The sequence below is a fragment of the Chlorocebus sabaeus genome, chromosome 5 (genome assembly GCF_047675955.1).
Source record: "Chlorocebus sabaeus isolate Y175 chromosome 5, mChlSab1.0.hap1, whole genome shotgun sequence".
Taxonomy (NCBI): domain Eukaryota; kingdom Metazoa; phylum Chordata; class Mammalia; order Primates; family Cercopithecidae; genus Chlorocebus; species Chlorocebus sabaeus.
The window spans coordinates 64,016,189-64,038,771 of record NC_132908.1 but is presented as its reverse complement, the minus strand read 5'-3'; the positions used below and the strand labels follow the sequence as shown (position 1 = coordinate 64,038,771).

At 44.8% G+C, this 22,583-nt stretch overlaps 2 protein-coding genes across 5 annotated transcripts in view; both read right to left on the bottom strand.

The window, feature by feature from the left end:
- The window catches only part of PHAF1 (phagophore assembly factor 1), a 35,727-nt gene extending 35,502 nt beyond the window's left edge, over nt 1–225 (bottom strand). The window contains exon 1 of the mRNA XM_007994015.3: nt 101–225. The gene's annotated coding sequence lies outside the window, so the exon portion shown is untranslated. The remainder of the gene's footprint in view (nt 1–100) is intronic.
- Nucleotides 226–10,747: 10,522 nt separating this feature from the next.
- Nucleotides 10,748–22,583, bottom strand: part of CBFB (core-binding factor subunit beta) — a 79,616-nt gene continuing 67,780 nt past the window's right edge. For all 4 annotated transcript variants that reach the window (XM_007994064.3, XM_007994063.3, XM_007994062.3 and 1 more), the window contains one exon: nt 10,748–13,092. In XM_007994064.3, coding sequence (XP_007992255.1) covers nt 13,024–13,092 — 69 coding nt within the window. In that variant the 3' untranslated portion in view covers nt 10,748–13,023. The remainder of the gene's footprint in view (nt 13,093–22,583) is intronic.

Below are 22,583 nucleotides of genomic sequence, written 5' to 3'. Positions count from 1 at the left end.
CAGCGGCTGACAGGTCGCCCCCGCCGGCCCGCCGCAGCCCCACTTTCCACCTCCTCCCCCGCGGCAAGGGCCGCGGCACCGGCCCAACACCACACCTCACCTCACTTCACTTCACCTGCAGCACAAGCGACGGTGGGGGCTACGGCGGCGGCGGGAGCCACTGCAGTAAAAGTGGCGTTCCGGGCCGTAAAGCGCGGGGAGGGCCGGCGAAGGCGGGAGTGCCAGCGCGGGGGAGGAGCCTGAGGCGGAGCCGCGCACGCGCAAACTCCGGGTTCTACCGCGGTTGCTGCGGAGGCTGAGCTGGGCAGGGCTGTAACGTCGGCAACCATCGGGGCTCTAGGAGCGAGGAATCCGGTACTTCGTGAGCCCCTATATCCGTGCACCACAGCACACACACGTCACATATCTACACAAAGAACGGTTCACCACACAACACACACGTCACACAGCTGCACAACACCCGTCTGCAGTCTACACACACATCCGACTCACATTGACTGGTCGCAGAAGGCAAGTACAGAGGGCACGCTGAGGCCCAGCTGGATGGAGGACGCGGAGTCCCTAAGCCTTACGGCCCCCACCGTCTCCGCTGGGGCTGGAGGTGACGCTGGCCGCAGCAGCTTTTAGTTGTTCAGGAATGACGTCCCCACCCGGTCGCCCCTGGGGCAGGAATCGAACCGAGTGAGGACTGTGGGCGTTAAGGGTTGGAATTGGTTAGGGGAGAGGACTCGATAGAAGGGGAAGGGGCCGGGCCAGGCCTCCCTGCTGACCACATCCAAATGTGCGCAGTCCCCCGGGACCAGGATCCGAAGCCTCCCGCAGCAGCGTGGACCAAAGCTGTGGGGTCTTGACCAACCCCTATGGCACTTTCTGTGCCACAGTTTTCCTAATCTGCAAGGGAAAGGAAGGTTCCTCTAGCACGTTCAGCCTGAGGTTTTGGCCCGTGCCCCAGGACACCCTGAAACTAAAGGACAACCGAGGCCTCTGCTGATGCCAAGCCTTCACGGAGGCAGTTTCTGGGTTCTCACAACCAACCTGAGACGCGAGATTATACCGACTTTACGCAGGCGAATACATGAGGCCCAGAGAGGGTTAAAGACCCAAGGCTCCTTGGTTCTAGGCGGCAGAACCGAAGTCCTTTCCATTACATTGCCCCGGAAGGTTTTCAGCAGGGGAGAGTGGCATACTAAATTCTCAAACTGGCTTGATACTAGTTTATCTTGGGAGGCTCTATCAAAATTTGAAATCGCTGTTTGATAAACTACATGGGGAAGGTTGTCCACTGCAGCACTGAATGCCAAAACAACAGAACTGGGTCACTGAGATGTCCAGTAGGGAAGTGGATAAATAAACCCTGAGATATATAATTAGACATGTTTTTAAAGGTGAATGCTGAGAACAGTGCTCACAGCTGTAATCCCAGCACTTTGGGAGAATGAGGTGGGAGGATCGGTTGAGCCCAGGAGTTGAGACCACCTGGGTAACACAGCAAGACCCAGTCTCTATTAAAAAAAAAAAAAAAATTAGCTGGTGTGGTGGCAGTAGGTTGGGCCTGTAGTCCTAGCTACTCAGGAGGCTGAGAGGTGGGAGCATAGCTTGAGGATAGCTGCAGTGAGCTATGATTATTAAGCCCTGGGGCTTCAGCCTGGATGACAGAGCAAGATCCTGTCTCTAAATAAATAAATAAATAAATAATAAAAAGTGAACTAGGTCTCTATGTTGATGTGGAAGGAATTCCAAGAGAAAAAAGTCAGATGAGGAAGTATGCATACTATGACCCCCCCCGCTTTTTTTCTGTAAAAACAAAAATAAACATTTGCTGTACCAAAATGGAAGAACATTTCTGGAAAAATAAAACATTGTCAATCATACCTAATAGAGTGGCAGAGGACAGGAATCAGGGGGTCATTATTCCTTACCATGACAAGCATTAAAGATATGTTTAGAAAAAGCCTAGTTGAGGCCGGGCGCAGTGGCTCACACTTGTAATCCCAGCACTTTGGGAGGCCAAGGCGGGCAGATCACGAGGTCAGGAGATCAAGACCATCCTGTCTAACATGGTGAAACGCCGTCTCTACTAAAAACACAAAAAATTAGCTGGGCGTGGTGGCAGCACCTGTAGTCCCAGCTACTCGGGAGGCTGAGGCAGGAGAATGGCGTGAACCCGGGAGGCGGAGCTTGCAATGAGCCGAGATCTCACCACTGTAGTCCAGCCTGGGCAACAGAGCCAGACTCCAACTCAAAAAAAAGAAAAAAGAAAAAGCCTAGTTGCGCAGCTAGGCTAGATAGCTTGGGAAGGAAATCTGGGGAAAAAAGATTGGTGAGGAGCAATCTTAGTCAATTAAAAGTGTCTGGCTGGGCGTGGTGGCTCACACCTGTAATCCCAGCACTTTGGGAGGCCGAGGCAGACAGATCACCTGAGGTCAGGAGTTTGAGACTACCCTGGCCAACATGGTGAAAACCCGTCTCTACTAAAAATAGAAAAAGTAGCTACGTGTGGTGGTGCATGCCTGTAGTCCCAGCTACTTGGGAGGCTGAGGCATGAGAATCACTTGAATCCGGGAGGTAGAGGTTGCAGTGAGCCAATTATCACCCCACTGCACGCCAGCCTGGGCAACAGAGCAAGACTCTCAAAACTTGGAGGGGACTTATTTCTGGAGGAGAAAGATGGGTGGGGCCTAAATTGGGGTGGGATAAGCCCAGTGGGGTTGTGGGAGAGGCAAAACAAAGAAGAAACCACATCATTCTGGATAACAAAGTGAAAATGATTTCTAATTTGGGTAACCCCCAAAACAGGAAGAACAAAGTTGTCAGGGAGAGCCCTAAGAAATTCCCTGTTGGGATACTAGGCAGATTTCTGTGGACAATGTCAGTCAACAACAAAAGTTTATCTAGCCGGATATGGTAACTCATGCCTATAATCTCAGCACTTTGGGAGGCTGAAGTGGGAGGATTGCTTGAGGCCAGGAGCTTGAGACCAGCCTGTACAATATGGCAAGACCCTATTTACGCACAGACACAAGCTAGGTGTGGAGGCATATGCATGTAGTCCCAGCTACTCAGGAGGCTAAGGTGGGAAGATCACTTGAGCCTGGGAGTTTTTTTTTTTTTTTTTTTCTTTTGAGACGGAGTCTTGCACTCTCACCCAGGCTGGAGTGCAGTGGCGCGATCTCGGCTCACTGCAAGCTCCGCCTCCTGGGTTCACACCATTCTCCTGCCTCAGCCTCCCGAGTAGCTGGGACTACAGGTGCCCACCACCACGCCCAGCTAATTTTTTGTATTTTTAGTAGAAACGGGGTTTCATCGTGTTAGCCAGGATGGTCTCGATCTCCTGACCTTGTGATCCATCCCCCTTGGCCTCCCAAAGTGCTGGGATTACAGGCATGAGCCACCGTGCCCGGCCAAGCCTGGGAGTTTGAGGCTGCAGTGAGCTATGTTCGTGCCACTGCACTCCAGCCTGGGCAACACAATGAGATCCTACCTCTAAAAAAATAAAAAACAAAAGTTTATCTTTGCTCATTTAATGTTGATTCACCCAGGTTTTTATCCAAGGTGGGAGTAACAGCTTTGGGATGGTGATATTAGGAGGCCTTGGCCCAGAGCCCAATACACAGAGTAGAAGCAGAAGGTGCCTCGGAGGAGCAGGCCAACTCAGGAGATTGTCAGCAACAGCCATTCCCCCAAACTGAGGGTGGGGATGTTCAGAAATATGGAATTGGCTAATGAAGAGCATATTCAGGGAGGACAAGTAGTCATGGTAGCAGTCAAAGACAGACATGTAAGGACAGCTTCAGGTCAGAGCACGGTGATTAAGCTCAGTTCTGCCACTTAATAGCTTTGTGCCTTGACAAGTTAATTAGCCTCTCCATGCCTGAGTTTCTTCTGTAAAATCTGTAACAATCTCACAGATTTGTTAGGTCTGTACTTGTGTGTCTGGCTTACAGGTAAATGCTTTGTGTACAATTAAAATTTTAAAAAATCCAATAGTAACAGAATTGATGGAATCCACTGGCAGGATTTCCAGATTGGATGTGGGAGATGAGAGAGACTGGGAGTCAAGAATAACGACATAGTTTTGCCAGCTTGGGTAGCTGGAAGGATGGTGATTGGTGGAACTGACATTGGTGTTTGGAAGGATGTCAGTCCTTCTGGTAAAACTGTCACATGTGATAACTTGGAAGGGAATAAATGTAACAAGCTTGAAATCTTACGTGAAGAACTTGGAAAACAATCTTAGTACCATGGTTGTTATTAACTGCATTTGCCAAGTTATTTTTTTCTCTTTTTTTGAGAGTCTCACTCTGTCACCCAGGCTGGAGTGCAGTGGCGTGATCTCGGCTCACTGCAACCTCCGCCTCCCAGGTTCAAGCGATTCTCCTGCCTCAGACTCCCCAGTAGCTAGGATTACAGGCACCTGCCACCACACCCAGCTAATTTTTGTATTTTTAGTAGAGATGAGGTTTCACCATGTTGGCCAGGCTGGTCTTGAACGCCTGTCCTCGGGTGATCCACCCACCTCAGCCTCCCAAAGTGCTAGGATTACAGGTGTGAGCCACCGCGCCCAGCCAGATTTTTTAAAGCCAGTTTGAAAGCAGGAATGACAGGTAATGTGTACAGCAAATGAGGGATGGAGCTAAAAGTCATGCAAAATGGTGGAGCAGGGAACCCATCCTAATAGGCCTTACAAATACCACTCCCCTCTGTCAGGACAGAGGACCCTCAAATGGTCTCCAGTGTCATTTCATAATTGTTACTGACCAGTGACTTCATTCTTCCCCTTTCTGAAGGCAAGTGCTTCCTGCAATTTTTCTGTCCCTGTCCCACCACTGTGTACTGGGTGTGTAGATCCGGGTCTCCACACACAATTTTAGCTCAATGCCTGACTAGTAGGCACTTTTAGGTTTTCTCCCATGATAAGTATATGTTCTTGAAGGAAGGAGAATAAAATTATTGAAAGAGTGGCCTGTTGTTGTCATTAGAGCGATTTACAAATACTGGACAAAAAGTAGGGTTGCAGTTTCCTGCACAATTGAAGTTGGGTGTGGCTATGAATTGCTTGGTCCATTGAAAACAGAAGTCACATGTATCAATTTCAGGTGAGTTTTCAAAGCCAATGCCTGTTTCATTACCTGTTTTCTTTTTCTTTTTTTTTTTTTTTTTGAGACGGAGTCTTGCTCTGTCGCCCAGGCTGGAGTGCAGTGGCCAGATCTCGGCTCACTGCAAGCTCTGCCTCCCGGGTTCACGCCATTCTCCTGCCTCAGCCTCCCGAGTAGCTGGGACTACAGGCGCCCGCCACCTCACCCGGCTAGTTTTTTGTATTTTTTAGTAGAGACGGGGTTTCACCGTGTTAGACAGGATGGTCTTGATCTCCTGACCTCGTGATCCACCCGTCTCGGCCTCCCAAAGTGCTGGGATTACAGGCTTGAGCCACCGCGCCCAGCCTCATTACCTGTTTTCTTTCTTGGTTCTGTCACAATGGCTGGTGATCTTCCAGTTCTGCTTTGTTAGCCTAGGTCAACCCCTGATGAGTATTTAGCATATAAGACATAAATCTTTAAGCCAATAATTTTTTTGGGTGTTTTAAAACAACACACCAGGCTGGGCATGGTGGCTCACGCCTGTAATCCCTACATTTTGGGAGGCCAATGCGGGTGGATCACCTGAGGTTAGGAGTTCGAGACCAGCCTGGTCAATACGATGAAACCCCATCTCTACTAAAAATACAAAAAATTACCCGGGTGTGGTGGTGGGCACCTGTCATCCCAGCTACTTGGGAGGCTGAGGCACGACAGTTGCTTGAACCCAGGAGGTGGAGGTTGCAGTGAGCTGAGATTGCGCCACTGCACTCCTGCCTGGGCAACAGAATGAGACTCTGTCTCAAAAAAAAAAACAAAAAAACAAAAAAACACAAAGCAACATAACCAGTCTATCCTGACTGATAAGAGAAATTGGGAAAACTGTCAAGTATGCCTCCTGTACTGTTTTTAGCTTTGAAATGTCTCCATGCCCACAAAGCTACCTTAATCTTCCTACTATGTTACCATATCATATGATCAGTGGGACCATGTTTCTGATTCCAGTCTTATTCTCCCCAAACAAAACTTGAGTTTTCTCAAGCACCGATTTCATCAAGGTCATAAGCCCTCAATGGCTTCCTATTCACCCTTGGGAATGGTCCAAATGTTTTGTTTTGTTTTTCAGGTAGAGTCTCCCTGTCTCCCAGGCTCGAGTGCGGTGGCACAATCTTGGCTCACTGCAAGCTCCGCCTCCCAGGTTCATGCCATTCTCCTGCCTCAGCCTCCAGAGCAGCTGGGACTACAGGGGCCCGCCACTACACCCGGCTAATTTTTTTTGGTGTTTGTAGTAGAGATGGGGTTTCACCATGTTAGCCAGGATGGTCTCGATCTCCTGACCTCGTGATCCGCCTGCCTCAGCCTCCCAAAGTGCTGGGATTACAGGCGTGAGCCACAGCGCCCGGCCCCAAATGTTTTAACACAGTTGGAAAGGCCAGTCCAGCACTGCTGGTGACTCTTACCCTCCCCTCTGCTGGGTGGAATCTGTCCTTCCGGATTCATCTCACTGCTGCAGCCCCCTTTTTTCTGTTCGTCATACTCAACTGCTTTTAGCTTCTCAAAACTTGCCAAGCTATTGGCTAGCTACCTGCAATACCTTCTCTAGCTAGTGTAAGGTCTGCCATCCTTCAGATCTTAGCTCAAACATCTCTTTTTATTTTTTGAGACAGAGTCTCGCTCTTTTGCCCAGGCTGGAGTGCAGTGGTGCGATCTCAGCTCACTGCAAGCTCTGCCTCCTAGGTTCATGCCATTCTCCTGCCTCAGCCTCCTGAGTAACTGGGATTACAGGCACCCGCCACCACACCTGGCTAATTTTTTGTATTTTTTAGTAGAGATGGGGTTTCACCGTGTTAGCCAGGATGGTCTCGATCTCCTGACCTTGTGATCCGCGCGCCTCAGCCTCCCAAAGTGCTGGAATTACAGGTGTGAACCACCGCAGCCACCCTCAAACGTCTCTTTAGGGAAGCTTTTATTCACCCAGACTAGATGTACTATAAGAGCCAGTACTTCTGATGTAACTTAAACGGTGTTACTGCCTTTGGTCAGCTGTTGAGCTAGACTGTACATTGTGAGCAGGGAACATGTTTACTTTGGACACTGGATATTTCCCCCCCAAACAATAACCATACTTTTAGTCTAAAAAAGTCTAAACATTTTCCATTTTTATAGGTAAGATCTTGCTCTGATGGCCCAGGATGGAGTCCAGTAGCTCACTGAAACCTCAAAATCCTTGGCGCCAAGCGATCCTCCCACTCCAGCCAGAGGTGTGCACCACCATGCCTGGCTAATTAAAAAAATATTTTTGTGCAGATGAAGGTCTCGCTGTGTTGCCCAGGCTGGTCTTGAGCTCCTGGTCTCAAGGAATCCTCCTGCCTTAGCCCCCAAAGTGCTGGGATTAAAGATATGAGCTACCGTGCCTGGCCTTTTATTTTTGTCTACTCACATTTTCGAAATCTGAATGAAGCCAATAACGACCTTAATTCTAAGTTGCTTAAATTTTCTAACCAAAAGCTGAGAGTTGACTAAAACAGTGACTTGTGTTTTAGAATATTCTATATTTAAACAAACTAAACTGCCATTTCCATCCATGATTTCACCCTGTGACTATCATTTTTTAGCTATGGAACATTTTTGAAATGCCATATATGAATATATGATGGTGATGCAAGAAAACGGATTGATGCTATCTAGGGGGAATTATGCGTTCAAATCTTTAAGACTGAAATCTTACCTTTAGAGAATGTTTAGGAGATTATAACACCAAACATATCTTATACTCAGTTACATATATTTGGTAGTATTGTGTCCGGAATTGGTGGGTTCTTGGTCTCGCTGACTTCAAGAATGAAGCCACGGACCCTGGTGGTGAGTGTTACAGTTCTTAAAGATGGTGTATCCGGAGTTTGTTCCTTCAGACGTTCAGATGTGTCCGCAGTTTCTTCCTTCTGGTAGGTTTGTGGTCTCGCTGACTTCAGGAGTTGAAGCTGCAGACCTTCAAGGTGAGTGTTATGGCTCTTAAAGGCAGCGCATCTAGAGTTGTTCATTTTTCCTGGTGGGTTTATGGTCTGGCTAACTTCAGGAGTGAAGCTGCAGACTTTCCCGGTGTTACAGCTCATAAAGGCAGCACAGACCCAAAGAGTGAGCAGCTGCAAAACTTACTGTAAAGAGCAAAGAACAAATCCTCTACCATGTGGAAGGAGACCTGAGCAGGTTGCGACTGGCTAGCTGGGGAAGCCTGCTTTTATTCCCTTAACTGACCACCGCCCACATCCTGCTGATTGGTCCATTTTACAGAGAGCTGATTGGTCCATTTTGACAGAGTGCTGCTTAGTGCGTTTACAATCCCTGAGCTAGACACAGAGTGCTGATTGGTAAGTTTACAATCCTTTAGCTAGACCGACAGCTACACAGAAAAGTTCTCAAGTCCCCACTAGGTTAGCAAGATACGGAGTACTGATTGGTGTATTTACAAACCTTGAGCTAGACACAGAGTGCTGATTTTTGCGTTTATGATCCCTTAGCTAGACATAAAAGTTCTCCAAGTCCCCACTAGACCTGGGCTCAGCTGACTTCACCTAGCGGATCCTGCACCGGGGCTGCAGGCGGAGCTGCCCGCCAGTCCGGAGCCAGGCCTGCACTCCTCAGCTCTTAGGCGGTCGATGGGACCGGGCGCCACGGAGCAGGGGGCGGCGCCCATGGGAGACACTGGGGCGCGCAGGAGCCCGCCGCGGAGGGGAGGGCTCGGACATGACGGGCTGCAGGTCGCGAGCCCTGCCCTGCAGGGAGGCGGCTGAAGCCCGGCGAGAATTCGAGCACGGTGCATGCGGGGGCCGGCAGTGCTGGGGGACCCGGCACAACCTCTGCAGCTGCTGACCCGGGTGCTAAGTCCCTCACTGCCCTGGGCCGGCGACGCCGGCTGGCACCTCCGAGTGCGAGGCCCGCCGAGCCCGAGCCCGCGCCCGCCAGAACTCACGCTGACCTGTGAGCGCCGCGCGCAGCCCCGGTTCCCGCCCGCGCCTCTCCCTCCACACCTCCCCGCAAGCAGAGGGAGCAGGCTCCAGCCTCGGCCAGCCCGGAGGCTTCCACAGTGCCGTGGCGGGCTGAAGGGCTCCTCAAGCGCCGCCAGAGTGGACGCTGAGGCCGAGGCGGCGCTGAGAGTGAGAGCTGCTAGCACATTATCGCCCCTCAATATCACTGCGGTGGTTTAGAAAGATGTCCAAAAACGCTTTGACATCACCGCCTTCAACAGATGAAGCTTAATATTCCTCCCACTGAGTGTGGGCCAGATCCAGCAACTAGATTCTAACATACAATATGGCAGCCCAAGATTCAGTTATAAGACTGTGCTTTTGGCTGGGCATGGTGGCTCACGCCTGTAATCTCAGCACTTTGGGATGCCAAGGTGGGCATATCACTTGAGGTCAGGAGTTTGAGACCAGCCTGGCCAACATGGTGAAACCCCGTCTCTGAAAAATACGAAAATTAGCCGGGCATGTTGATGGGCACCTGTAATCCCAGCTACTCAGGAGGCTGAGGCAGGAGAATCGCTTGAACCCGGGAGGCAGAGGTTGCAGTGAACTGAGATCGCGCCACTGCACTCCAGTCTGGGCAACAGAGCGAGACTCCATCTCAAAAATTGCTTTCAACTTGGGTGTGTACTCTCTTGGATCACTTGCCTTGGGGGAAGCCAGCTACCCTGCTGTGCACTGTCCTATGGAAAGACCCAAGTGGGCATGAAATGGAAGAAGGTCTCTGTCCAACACCTAGCAAGGAACATCTGCCTTTCATCCAGCAGGCTGCAAAGAGCCGAGGCCAATTACCACATTAGTGGATTTGAAAGGGGATCTTTCATCCAGCCAATCCTTGAGATGACTGTAGCCCAGGATGACTCTAACCTTGTGAGGAACTCTGAACCAGAACCGTTGATCTTAGCTCCTTCCAGATTTGTGACTCACTTGTGGGATAATACGTATTCACAGTTTTAAGCTGCTAAGTTCTGGGGTAATGTCTTATGGATAATACAGTGGTTTATAGCTTGAAAAGCTCCCTATTGCCAAATGAGGCATAAATCAAGGAAGATATTTTTCACCAAGCAGCCCCAAGCTAGCATATTCAATTATGTTTTTAGAAGTGATATACTTACTAAAACCACGCTGTTACTGCTCAATTTTTTGAAATTAAGGGCATGAATTCTCTTTGGAATTTCCCTTGATGGCGTCAATTCAGAATTTAAAGGCATTTTTGTCATTTGCAGTAAGTCTGGTGGTTAATGAGTAAATCTGTTTATTACGGGTCAATCTTAAGGTATACTTCCAAAGAAAAGGGCTTTTCTGTTGTAGGAAAATGCCATGAGTCTTAAGAATGTTTGATATAACACCAGCACAATCAAAATGGCTGTATATTTCCAAAACAACTAGCTTGAAAGATGGAACTAATTTGGATGTGTAATTTAAAATTCTTCCTCCCAACTATCACTATTATGGTCGTATCTCACAGGATGGGTAAATCATGCCAGATTTCTTGAAAACCATAATAGACACTGGGGGATTTGTATACCTTGTGATATCTATATTTAAAGTAGTCTTCTTTGGAATCAACAGAAATTACCACTAGATGCCACTGTTGTTGCTTTCTTAGAAATCACTGGGTTAGGTCAGTAAAGAGCCAAGACCCTGTTTTTACTACACAGAAGTTTATTGTGAAAGTAAATTAAACAAACACACAGTATGGCTAATGGAGGCAAAAGCAATCTGGTAGCTTAAGGCAAGTTTTAATGGAGATGAATTTAGAAAAGATGATGCAATGATGTAATTTTGTTTAAATACAGATTATGAAAAAATATCAAACTGCATCAATAACTTAATAGAAGTAGTTTTCAAAGCCTGTACTACTGGAGAAAAAGGGCTCATGATCTTAATGCCAGCATTAAGACAGACAGAAGCAGCATGGTGCTAAATGACAGGAAAATCCAGTATTTACAGAAGGATGGTAATAGGAACATTTAATAGCATTTGATCTTATTTACTGGTGGACTGAAAGCCCTTAGCTAGACAACAGAGTAAAATGTACCATCATCATGTTATTTAAAAAAATTTAACTGCAGAAGTAAAAAACCAAGGAGCTCTGTAATAAAGTAACATAAAACACCACTGTAAGGATCACTTAAAAAGCAATTCCCTCAGGGCAAATTAGGGCACTGTGTGTGTAAACATGTGAGCTGTACACCACCAAAACCAACCAAATTCATTCATAGTACTTATAGTTATGCAAGATCAGCATGGCCTTTAATGATGCATTATTGTTTATAACAATTTAAACACACTTCTTACCATGCATGACTTCAAATATATAACAAATATTTTTATTCTGATACAGGATATCTGTTTATGAAATAAGACCTATATACAATGAAAGTAACACCTCCCTCATCAATCAAGTACAGTTATATGCTTTTTAAATGCAATGACCTTATTCAGACTTCCGTTCATTTTCTGAATTGACTGTGTCAGTTTTTCACCCTTTAAAATAATGCCATTTTATGATAAAATACATTTTTCAAAAATTCAGAAATGTAGTAACATTTAATAAATGTGACCATGAAAAATATTTGTAAGGAGGTGCCAAATGACTTAGCACTTTTTTCCAGTCTGTATCTAAAAAAAAAAAAGTTGCACTCAGTTTGACAGCCTATTTAAAAAATATTCTTACATTAATTTATCTTGAAAGGTTCTATTAATAGTCCTTTTGCAAAATACCATATATATAACTGTGAATGTTTTTTCCAGAATTAATGGAAGAAAATGTATCCTCTGCACAGATGAACATTTTCTCTCTAAAACTAATCTTTCATCATCACCCAGCATGTTTTTACAAAAGCATGCAATATAAAATACACATAAAAGCAGCTATCTTAAACATGATTTTAATATAGTATTACCTTTGTAGCTGATTCATCACTGTCTCCAGTTTAATATGCTGTTACATACATGAAGAAGCTCCAGTATCCCTTTTCTGATTGACTTTTTAAAAAAATCCCTGAATAAAACAGAAGCCAGCCTGTGACTTCTTTAGGCATTTCAGTAGAAGATCATCTATGGAGAATATCTCCAACCAAACTCATGATTACAGAACAGAAGCTAAAACAATCTGGGGCAGAGTACAGAATTAATACCAATTTAAAACTTCTATGTTTAAAAATAAAGAGCCTGTAATCCCAGTACTCTGGGAGGCTGACGCAGGAGGATCGCTTGATGCCAGGAGTTCGAGACCTGGGCAACACTGTGAGACCCTGTCTCTTATTAAAAAAAGAAAGAAAGAAAGAGTGCTGATTACTAGCATTTAAAAGGATACTGCAACTTTAATAACTGTAAACTTTGTCAGAAGGCTGTGGCAGACAGCTCTATGCTACTAGGTTTTTAGCCTGTAAATAATGCAAACATCAGCAGTTTTAAAATGCTATAGACTATAAAAACACAAAAGGAAATGGGGCAAACAAAACAAAAAACAAGAATGCTTATCTAAAATGAAGCTGTATAACCAAAACATCTAGAAGTACAAAAAAAAAATTAGAAAAAATGATTAGAGAAAACCCTCTGATATAATTTTAGTTTCTTGAACTGTTTTTAAATGACATGAACTTTTAAATTAAAGTGGAAGTAAAGGAGCTTTACAAGTAGATAGTTTTAACTCCCTAAAATAATGCCAACAAGGTAAGCTTGCATAGAAAAAAAACTTCAAATTATTACTGGCTACATGCTTAAAAAATCAGAAATGCAGGTATAATCATAGTGCAAAACCATGGCAGTTTGTGATGTCTATTACTGCCTAAGGTTGAGAAACAGACCGCAGTACCTCCAGTTATCACAGTTTCTGGTCTTTTAATCAATTATTTCTGCCAACTAGAAGCAATGTCTATGTAAAGATGGGTGGCACACATCTGCTGTGCTATTAATTAACGAAGTTTGAGGTCATCGCCACCACCTAAATTGGAACCAGGACTAGGGTCTTGTTGTCTTCTTGCCTGCAAAGACAAAATCATAATTTGGGGTTAAAAAGTGTTTCGACAATCAAAATGCTAGATATATAAAATATAAGACAGTAGCACATAGAAAAACTTCATAACTAAAAAGTTTTCAACCAATATATTCACATGTAACAGGCAAAAAACAAAACAAAAAAACAATTAAAATAGTCTGACATATTTTACTAAAGTTTCCTTAACAGTCAAGAATAAAAATCATTTTTATTCAAAAGACAATCACCATAAATATGTACTGCATACAAAAGAAGAACGAATCTAGCGCTGGGCTCAGTGGCTCATGCCTGTAATCCCAGGACTTTGGGAGGCTGAGGTGGGCAGATCATTTGAGGTCAGGAGTTTGAGACCAGCCTGGCCAAAATGGTGAAACCCTGTCTCTATGAAAAATACAAAAAAATTAGCCGGACATGGTGGCAGGCACCTGTAATCCCAGCTGCTGGGGAGGTCGAGGCACGAGAATCCCTTGAACCTGGGAGGTGGAGGTTGCCGTGAGCTGAGATCACACCACTGCACTCCAGCCTGGATGACACGAGTGAGGTTCCATTTCAAAAAAGCAAAAAACAAAAAACAAAAAAAACCAACAACAAATCTATATTTGCAGTTTTGGAAAAAAGAGTATTTAACACATTAGCCAAGTGTCTTAGAAGCAAATGCTTCGTTTTAGTAACAGCTGACATTTATTGAGTATCAGCTGTCTGCAGGCACTGTTCTAAGTACTTTCCATGAATTAAATAATTTTTTAGAGAGATGAGGTCTTGCTATGTTGCCCGGGCTGGACTACAGTGGCTATTCACAGGTAAGAACATAGCAAATTACAGCCTCAAACTCCTGGGTTCAACCAATCTTCCTGTCTCACTCAGCCTCCAAAGTAACTAGAACTATAGGCACATGCCATAGGATGTGGCTAGAACTAATTTAATCGCTCCCAACAACCTATGACATAAGTGCTATTATTTATCTCTATTTTACAAATAAAAAAACTAAGTCACAGAGAAATATATGTTCCACTAATTACATGACTGAAAACTGTAGCACTTTATTATGGATAAGGTATTGTCTCATATGTTAAAAATAGAAATATAAAATTAGAGTCCTTGGTGCACTTATATTCCCAGATTTTTTTTTTGAGATGGAGTTTTACTCTTGTTGCCCGGGCTGGAGTGCAATGGCGCAATCTCCACTCACTGCAACCTCGCCTCCCCGGTTCCAGCGATTCTCCTGCCTCAGCCTCCTCAGTAGCTGTGATTAAAGGCATGCGCCACCACGCCCGGCTAATTTTGTAGTTTTAGTAGAGACGGGGTTTCTCCATGTTGGTCAGGCTGGTCTTGAACTCCCGACCTCAGGTGATCTGCCTGCCTTGGCCTCCCAAAGTGCTGGGATTACAGGCGTGAGCCACCACGCCTGGCCCCAGATGTATTTTTTGTTTGTTTGTTGTTTTTTTGAGACAGGGTCTCACTCTATTGCCCAGGCTGGAGTGCAATGGCACCATCTCTGCTGACTGCAACTTCTGCCTCCTGGGCTCAAGCAATCCTCCCACCTCAGCCTCCTGAGTAGCTGGGACCACAGGCACACGCCACCACACCTGGCTAAATTTTGTATTCTTTGTAGAGACAGGGTTTCACCATGTAGACGGGGCTGGTCTTGAACTCCTGGGCTCAAGCCATCTGCCTGTCTTGGCCTCCCAAAGTGCTGGAATTACAGGCGTGAGTCACCATGTACCACCCAGATATTTTTTTTTTTTTTTTTTTTTTTTGAGACGGAGTCTCGCTCTGTCGCCCAGGCTGGAGTGCAATGGTGCCATCTTGGTTCACTGCAAGCTCCGCCTCCTGGGTTCATGCCATTCTCCTGCCTCAGCTGCCTGAGTAGCTGGGACTACAGGTGCCTACCACCACACCCGGCTAATTTTTTATATTTTTAGTAGAGACGGGGTTTCACCATGTTAGCCAGGATGGTCTCGATCTCCTGACCTCGTGATCCTCCCACCTCGGCCTCCCAAAGTGCTGGGATTACAGGCATGAGCCACCGCGCCTGGCCCAGATATATTGTTATAACAATATTTAACAATTAAGAAGCTTCACTAGGTCTATGAAATAAAAATTAGAAAAAAAAAAACACTTCCTGTTGATCACACACCTCTGTTTAAAAAAAGAGGCTTGACAATTATAAACACTGAGATTTCAAGATTCACTTTAAACATTCCTATTTAAACCACTTAGGTAAATTACTTAATAGGGAGACTATATATATATACATAGTCTCCTTCTCAAGTTCTAATATGTGGTTATTCTGTAAGTTTTCTTTACTGCCTCCAAATGTTGGCCAAGCACAAACATCTGTTTGTATCCAGAATCTGTACTAAGTACTTTCCATGAAAGTGGAAATATTATTATTATTATTGTTATTATTATTATTTTGAGACAGAGTCTTCTCTGTTCCCCAGGCTGGAGTGCAGTCGTGCAATCTCAGCTCACTGCAACCTCCGCCTCCCAGGTTCAAGTTATTCTCCTGCCCAGCCTCCAGAGTAGCTGGGATTATAGGCATGCATCACTACACCTGGCTAATTTTTAAAATATTTTTAGTAGAGATGGGGTTTTGCCATGTTGGCAAGGCTGGTCTCGAACTCCTGGGCTCAAGTGATCCACCCACATCAGTCTCCCCAAAGTGCTAGGATTACAGGCATGAGCCACCATGCCCGGCTGAACTAATTTTTTTTAAGAGATGACGTCGGCTGGGCACAGTGGCTCATGCCTGTAATCCCAGCACTTTGGGAGGTCAAGGTGGGCAGATCACCTGAGGTCAGGAGTTCGAGACTAGCCTGGCCAACATGGCAAAACCCCATCTCTACTAAAATACAAAAATTAGCCGGTTGTGGTCATGGTCATGGGTCACCTGTAACCCCAGATACTCGGGAGGTTGAGGCAGGAGAATCGCGAGATTGCGCCGTTACACTGCAGCCTGGCCAACAGAGTTGAAACTCTGTCTCAAAAAAAAAAAAAAACAAAAAAACAGAAACAAACAAACAAAGACAAAAAACAAAAAAAGAGATGAGGTCTTGCAGTGCTGCCCAGGCTGGAGTGCAGGGGCTATTCACAGGCACAAACACAGCACCCTACAGCCTCCAACTCCTGGGCTCTAGTCCTCCTGCCTCACCTTCCCAAGTAGCAAGAGTTTTCCTGTTAGATAACGGCAACTCCATTTTACCAGTTGTTTGAGCAAAAAGCTTTCCTCTGTCGCCAGGCTGGAGTGCAGTGGCGCAATCTTGGCGCACCGCAACCTCCGCCTCCTGGGTTTAAGCAATTCCCCTGCCTCAGCCTCCTAAGTAGCTAGAACTACAGGCATGCACCACCACGCCCGGCTAATTTTTTGTATTTTAGTAGAGACGGGGTTTCACTATGTTGGCCATGATGGTGGTCAGCCCGCCTCAGCCTCCCAAAGTGCTGGGATTACAGGCATGAGTCACCGCACCCAGCCTTTTTTTTTTGAGACAGAATTTCACTCTTGTTGCCCAGGCTGGAGTGCAATGGCCTGATCTCAACTCACTGTATGTAACCTCAGCCTCCCAGGTTCAAGCAATTCTCATGCCTCAGCCTCCTCAGTAGCTGGCATGTGCTACCATGCTCGACTAATTTTTTTTTTTTTTTAGTAGAAACAGGGTTTCACCATGTTGGCCACGCTGATTTTGAACTCCTGACCTCAGGTGATCCACCTGCCTTGGCTTCTCAAAGTAGTGGAATTTACAGGCGTGAGCCACCAAACCCGGCCTCTTTAAATTTTGATATATTTCTCTAGCATGTTTTAACTGCTTTTGTAAGCAGAATGGACAATGACTAAATTTTAGCACATTCTTTTCAATTAAATAGGTTATAGTGCATAATCACAGACCAAAAGAGTTGTGGAATACATATGCATCAGAAAAGCAATTTATGTTCCATACACAATCAATGCTAAACGTAGTGTAAGGACAGATCAATTCTGCAAAATCAGAGATGGTGATATAAGCATCTGCTTTCAGTCAATGAAGGTTACAAAGGGGCTGAGCAATGAAGAAACACTGAGAAAAAATCAATCCTAATTATATATGTATAAATCACTACTAACCTACCAACAATACTTTGTGAAAAGAGTATTTCAGCTTTTGTGTCTTGGGGCAAAAGTAATTTTCGAATTATTTTAATAATAACAGGATTACTCCAAATATATGACAAAGAACAGTCATCAGCAGCTGGAGTTTTCCCTACTCGTCACAGCTGCACAGAAATAGCCATGGATTTGTTTAAAATATTACATTTTTGATAAAAGCACAGAGAACAGGAGTAAAGAAAAGTTGTTTTGCTATTATTTTTGGGTTTCGTTTCTATTTACATTGTGAAGGCACTGAGGAAGATGTAAGGAAAGACAATGTGATGAAGAGTCAAGAGTAAGAACAAAAAGGAGGGGCCCGGGGGCATGGTGCCTCATGCTAGTAAATCCCAGCACTCTGGAGGCTGAGGTGGGAGGATTGCTTGAGCCCTGGAGTTCAAGACCAGCCTGGGCAACATAGTGAGATCCCCATCTCTTAAAAAAAAAAAGAAGAGGGAAGAAGTCTAACAGTACAAATGAGAGAAGAGGGAAGAATGAGATATCTGGGAGGACATTTAATGCTAGAAGGGAAGATGTACTGACTGTCATATGAAGGAAACAAATACAGACACAGATTTAGGTTCAATAAAATAGCTTCCATAGGACTAGAACTTAACAGCTGAATAAGCAGCTGCCTTAAGAAGCAGGACTTCTTACTGTGGCAGTTTTCTAATGAAGGCTGGATGTTTTTGAAGGATTTCCTCTATGGGTAAATAAACTATACTACATGATGGCAAGGAAACTCTGAACTCCATCATCCTAAAAGCATAAAGTTTGTAATTTCTAGTTTCCTTCTCCTCAGTCATAGGCCCTTGATTCTAACCTTTTAATAACAGTTATTTCAGAATTGGAGTTTTAATATAAAGCACACATCCATGAGTCTGATTTCAGAACACAAATCTGTTCCTAGTATTTATGAAGAATTAATCTCAACATTTTGTGCTACAGATCTCTTACTACCAGTTGCTCTCCTGTTTTCTCTCAGTATATCATCTCCCAGGAACAAGGCAAATAGAGTTGCTAGGAGGTAGTCATGAGATGACTCCAAATGAGATGAAAGAACAGACACTAGCAGCTTGAGTTTTCCCTACTGGCCAGAGCTATGCAGAAACAGCCATGAGGAGGGGGTATCCAGAATGAAGAAAATTTCTTGGTTGATCTCCATTCTTTTAATATTGAAATCTCAAAAAAAAAAAAAAAAAATTGCTGAAAACTCTTCATGGGAAAATCCCCTAACAAAAACAACTACATTTTATTGAGTGTGTACTATGTCCAGATACTGCAGTATTCACTTTATGTTTGATACTTGGCTAAAAGAACGGCTGGGTGTGGTGGCTCATGCCTACAGTTTACAGCACTTTCGGAGTCTGAGGTGGAACAATTACTTGATCCCAGAAGTTCAAGACCAGCCTGAGTGACACAGTGAGATCCTGCCCCTACAAATAATTTTTAAAAGTTAGCTGGGCATGGTAGCACATGGCTGGAATCCCAGCTACTTGGAAGGCGGAGGCACGAATTGCTTGAGCCCAGGATATTACGGCTGCAGTGAGCTGTAAGACTGCAACACTCGGCTCACGCCTGTAATCCCCACACTTTGGGAGGCCGAGGCGGGCAGATCACCTGAGGTGAGGAGTTCGAGATCAGCCTGGCCAACATGGTGAAACCCCATCTCTACTAAAAATACAACAATTACTCAGGCATGGTGGTGGGCACCTGTAATCCCAGCTACTCAGGAGGCTGAGGCAGGAGAATCACCTAAACCCGGGAGGCAGAGGTTTCAGTGAGCTGAGATCCGGCCATTGCACTCCAGCCTGGGCAGCAGAGTGAGATTTTATCTCAAAATAAATAAACAAATAAATAAATGAAATTCAGGGGGAAGGAAGGGAGAAAAACAAAATTCTGAACATAGAATTATAGAGTTTTAGAGTGGCAAAGTACTTGAGAGATCTAATTCAACTCTCACTGTGCAGATGACAGCCTACGATTAAGGTTAAGTGATTTCCCCTAAGTAATATAGTTGGAGGCAGAGTCAGAACACAGAATGAGACCTATGGAAAAGATGAGCCTTTAACTTACAACTGGCATTAATGTCAACCTCCTTAGTCACTGCTAGTTCTCCCTATTGCTAAGTCTGGAGGAGACGCACAGCACAATTTTTTTTTTTGGAGACGGAGTCTCGCTCTGTCGCCCAGGCTGGAGTGCAGTGGCGCGATCTCAGCTCACTGCAAGCACCGCCTCCTGGGTTCACGCCATTCTCCTGCCTCAGCCTCCCAAGTAGCTAGGACTACAGGCGCCTGCCACCATGCCCAGCTAATTTTTTGTATTTTTAGTAGAGATGGGGTTTTACCATGTTAGCCAAGATGGTCTCGATCTCCTGACCTCATGATCCGCCCACCTCGGCCTCCCAAAGTGCTGCGATTACAGGCGTGAGCCACCGCGCCTGGCCTCAAAGCACAAATTTTAAGTCCCAACATGAGAGAAAGGAACGCACTTTCCCCAAACTCATTAAAAAGGTTAAAAAGCAGCCATAAAAAAGAATGAGTTCATGTCCTTTGCAGGGACATGGATGAAGCTGGAAGCCATCATTCTCAGCAAATTAACACAGGAACAGAAAACCAAATACTCACACTCATAAGTGGGAGTTGAACAATTAAAACACATGGACACAGGGAGGGGAACATCACACACACGGGCCTGTCGAGGGGTCAGGGGGAAGGGGAAGGAGAGCATCAGGAAAAATACCTAATGCATGCAGGGTTTAAAACCTAGATGATCAGGAGGCTGAGGCAGGGGAATCGCTTGAACCCGGGAAGTGGAGGTTGTGGTGAGCCGAGATCGTGCCATTGCACTCTGGCCTGGGCAACAAAAGTGAAACTCTGTCTCAAAACAACAACAACAAAAACCTAGATGATAGGTTGATAGGTGCAGCAAACCACCATGGCACAGGTATACCTATGTAACAAACCTGCACATTCTGCACATGTATCCCAGAACTTAAAGTTAAATTAAAAAAAAAATTTTTAAAGGTTAAAATACGGTCAGCAGCCAACTATAAACATCTGTTAGATAAGCAGTCTGCGAGAGCTGGTCCAACAGGCATGTCAAAAAACATAGTTCTTACAAAGTATGCAACCTAAGGAAAATTTTAAATATAAAGTAACATTTTAAAATGAAATAGTGGGAATTTACATTTCTGGGCTTGGACCACGATGGCTCTATCACTTTAGCTATGTGACCTTAGGCAAGTTTCTTATCCTCTCTTAGCTTCGGTTCCTCAAAATGAAGATGTAACTTACAAGAGCATTTAAAAAGCAAATATAAAGACAAAATTATAATGTATTTACTGCCTGGCATATAGGATGCACTCACGATGCTGTTATTATAATAAAGTTGCTCATCACTTCGCATTTACATTTATGAACTTTTCAAATAACTACTCAAATGTTGAAAAATCCATATCCTGCAGATAGAGTAAGTTTTAGAAACTAAAACAAGGCTAAAACAAAATACATCTTTTTTTTTTTTTTTTTTTTTTTGAGACGGAGTCTCCCTCTGTCGCCCAGGCTGGAGTGCAATGGCCGAATCTCAGCTCACTGCAAGCTCCGCCTCCCGGGTTTACGCCATTCTCCTGCCTCAGCCTCCCGAGTAGCTGGGACTACAGGCGCCCGCCACCTCGCCCGGCTAGTTTTTTTTTGTATATTTTTAGTAGAGACGGGGTTTCACCGGGTTAGCCAGGATGGTCTCGATCTCCTGACTTCGTGATCCGCCCGTCTCGGCCTCCCAAAGTGCTGGGATTACAGGCTTGAGCCACCGCGCCCGGCCACAAAATACATCTTAATAAAGTCTATAGCTCCTCTGATAGAGAACCAAGACTCTCTTCCTCTGGTAGTGGGGGAAGTCAGATTTCGTATCCTTTTCCTCGTTCATTAATCCTCTTCCGATTCTCATTCTCAGTCTGAGTTCATACTCCCAGTTCATTCTCATCTATTGTCATTACCCAAAACACAATCCCAGGAAGGCCTAGTACAGACATGTTCTCATGTTTATTTGTCCATACACAAGAAAGAATATTGGTAGAGTTAAATGATTTGAACACTGAAGTCTTTGCAAATTTAAAATAAATAGAGGCTGAGATTTTTTTCTTGGACCACACAGAATTGAAGGCCCCAAAACTATGCAAAATACAAATACAAAAACCACATAAAACTTTTTGCCTGTTTTTATTTCCAAATAGTTTCCACATAAAATTCTCCTATGATTTGAATTGTATTAAAATTGCTTATAGTAGGATAAACAATAATTTACCCATTCTCTGACATTAAAGACAACCATTTATTTGCTGCCACTTTATAATCTAACCAAATGTAGGCATTTTTAAGATAATAGAGAAGATATCTTTAAGCACCCTGTCACCTTGGAGCTGAGTTAAAAGCCAAGAGTGCTATATTACAGTTTTAGGTCAAGAGGCCAATAAAGTTTAAGGCAGTCTCTAGAAACAGAGACTAGTGTACAAGTTGCTATCTTTCCAACTTAACTATGATCAGAGCGTGAAATCTGTCCTTTATTTTTTATTATTATTATTTTTTGAGACGGAGTCTCGCTCTGTTGCCCGGGCTGGAGTGCAGTGGCCGGATCTCAGCTCACTGCAAGCTCCGCCTCCCGGGTTTACGCCATTCTCCTGCCTCAGCCTCCCGAGTAGCTGGGACTACAGGCGCCGCCACCTCGCCCGGCTAGTTTTTTGTATTTTTTAGTAGAGACGGGGTTTCACCGTGTTAACCAGGATGGTCTCGATCTCCTGACCTCGTGATCCGCCTGTCTCGGCCTCCCAAAGCGCTGGGATTACAGGCTTGAGCCACCGCGCCCAGCCATCTGTCCTTTATTAACCTCAATCTTCCTTCGCAAAAGACATCTGAATTAGTTATAGACATATATACCCCAAAAAGAAAGGCCATGGGAAACATGTCAACATTTTCAGATGAAGGAAGGATTCTCAGAAAAGGCACTAGGATGCTTCTATATGGCAACAGATGCCAATGGACAGCATTTCACAAAAGTAACGTCTGTGATTATTTTTTCTTTTTAAAAGCCTTCTTTTTATACAAGTACAGAATAGTGCCCAAATTGTTAAGTATGTAATGATGAATTTTCACAAAGCGAACACACCCACCTAACTAGTATCCAGGTCAAGAACTAACATTACCAGAATGTGGGAAGTTCTTTTCATACCCACTTCTAGTCACTACTCAACCCCCAGAGTAACTGGTAGCCTCCAACAGAGCCAAGAAAAGTCCAAAATCCTTTACTGGTTGTTTCAAAAACCAAACCAACCAATCCACCAAACAAAAAACACCAGA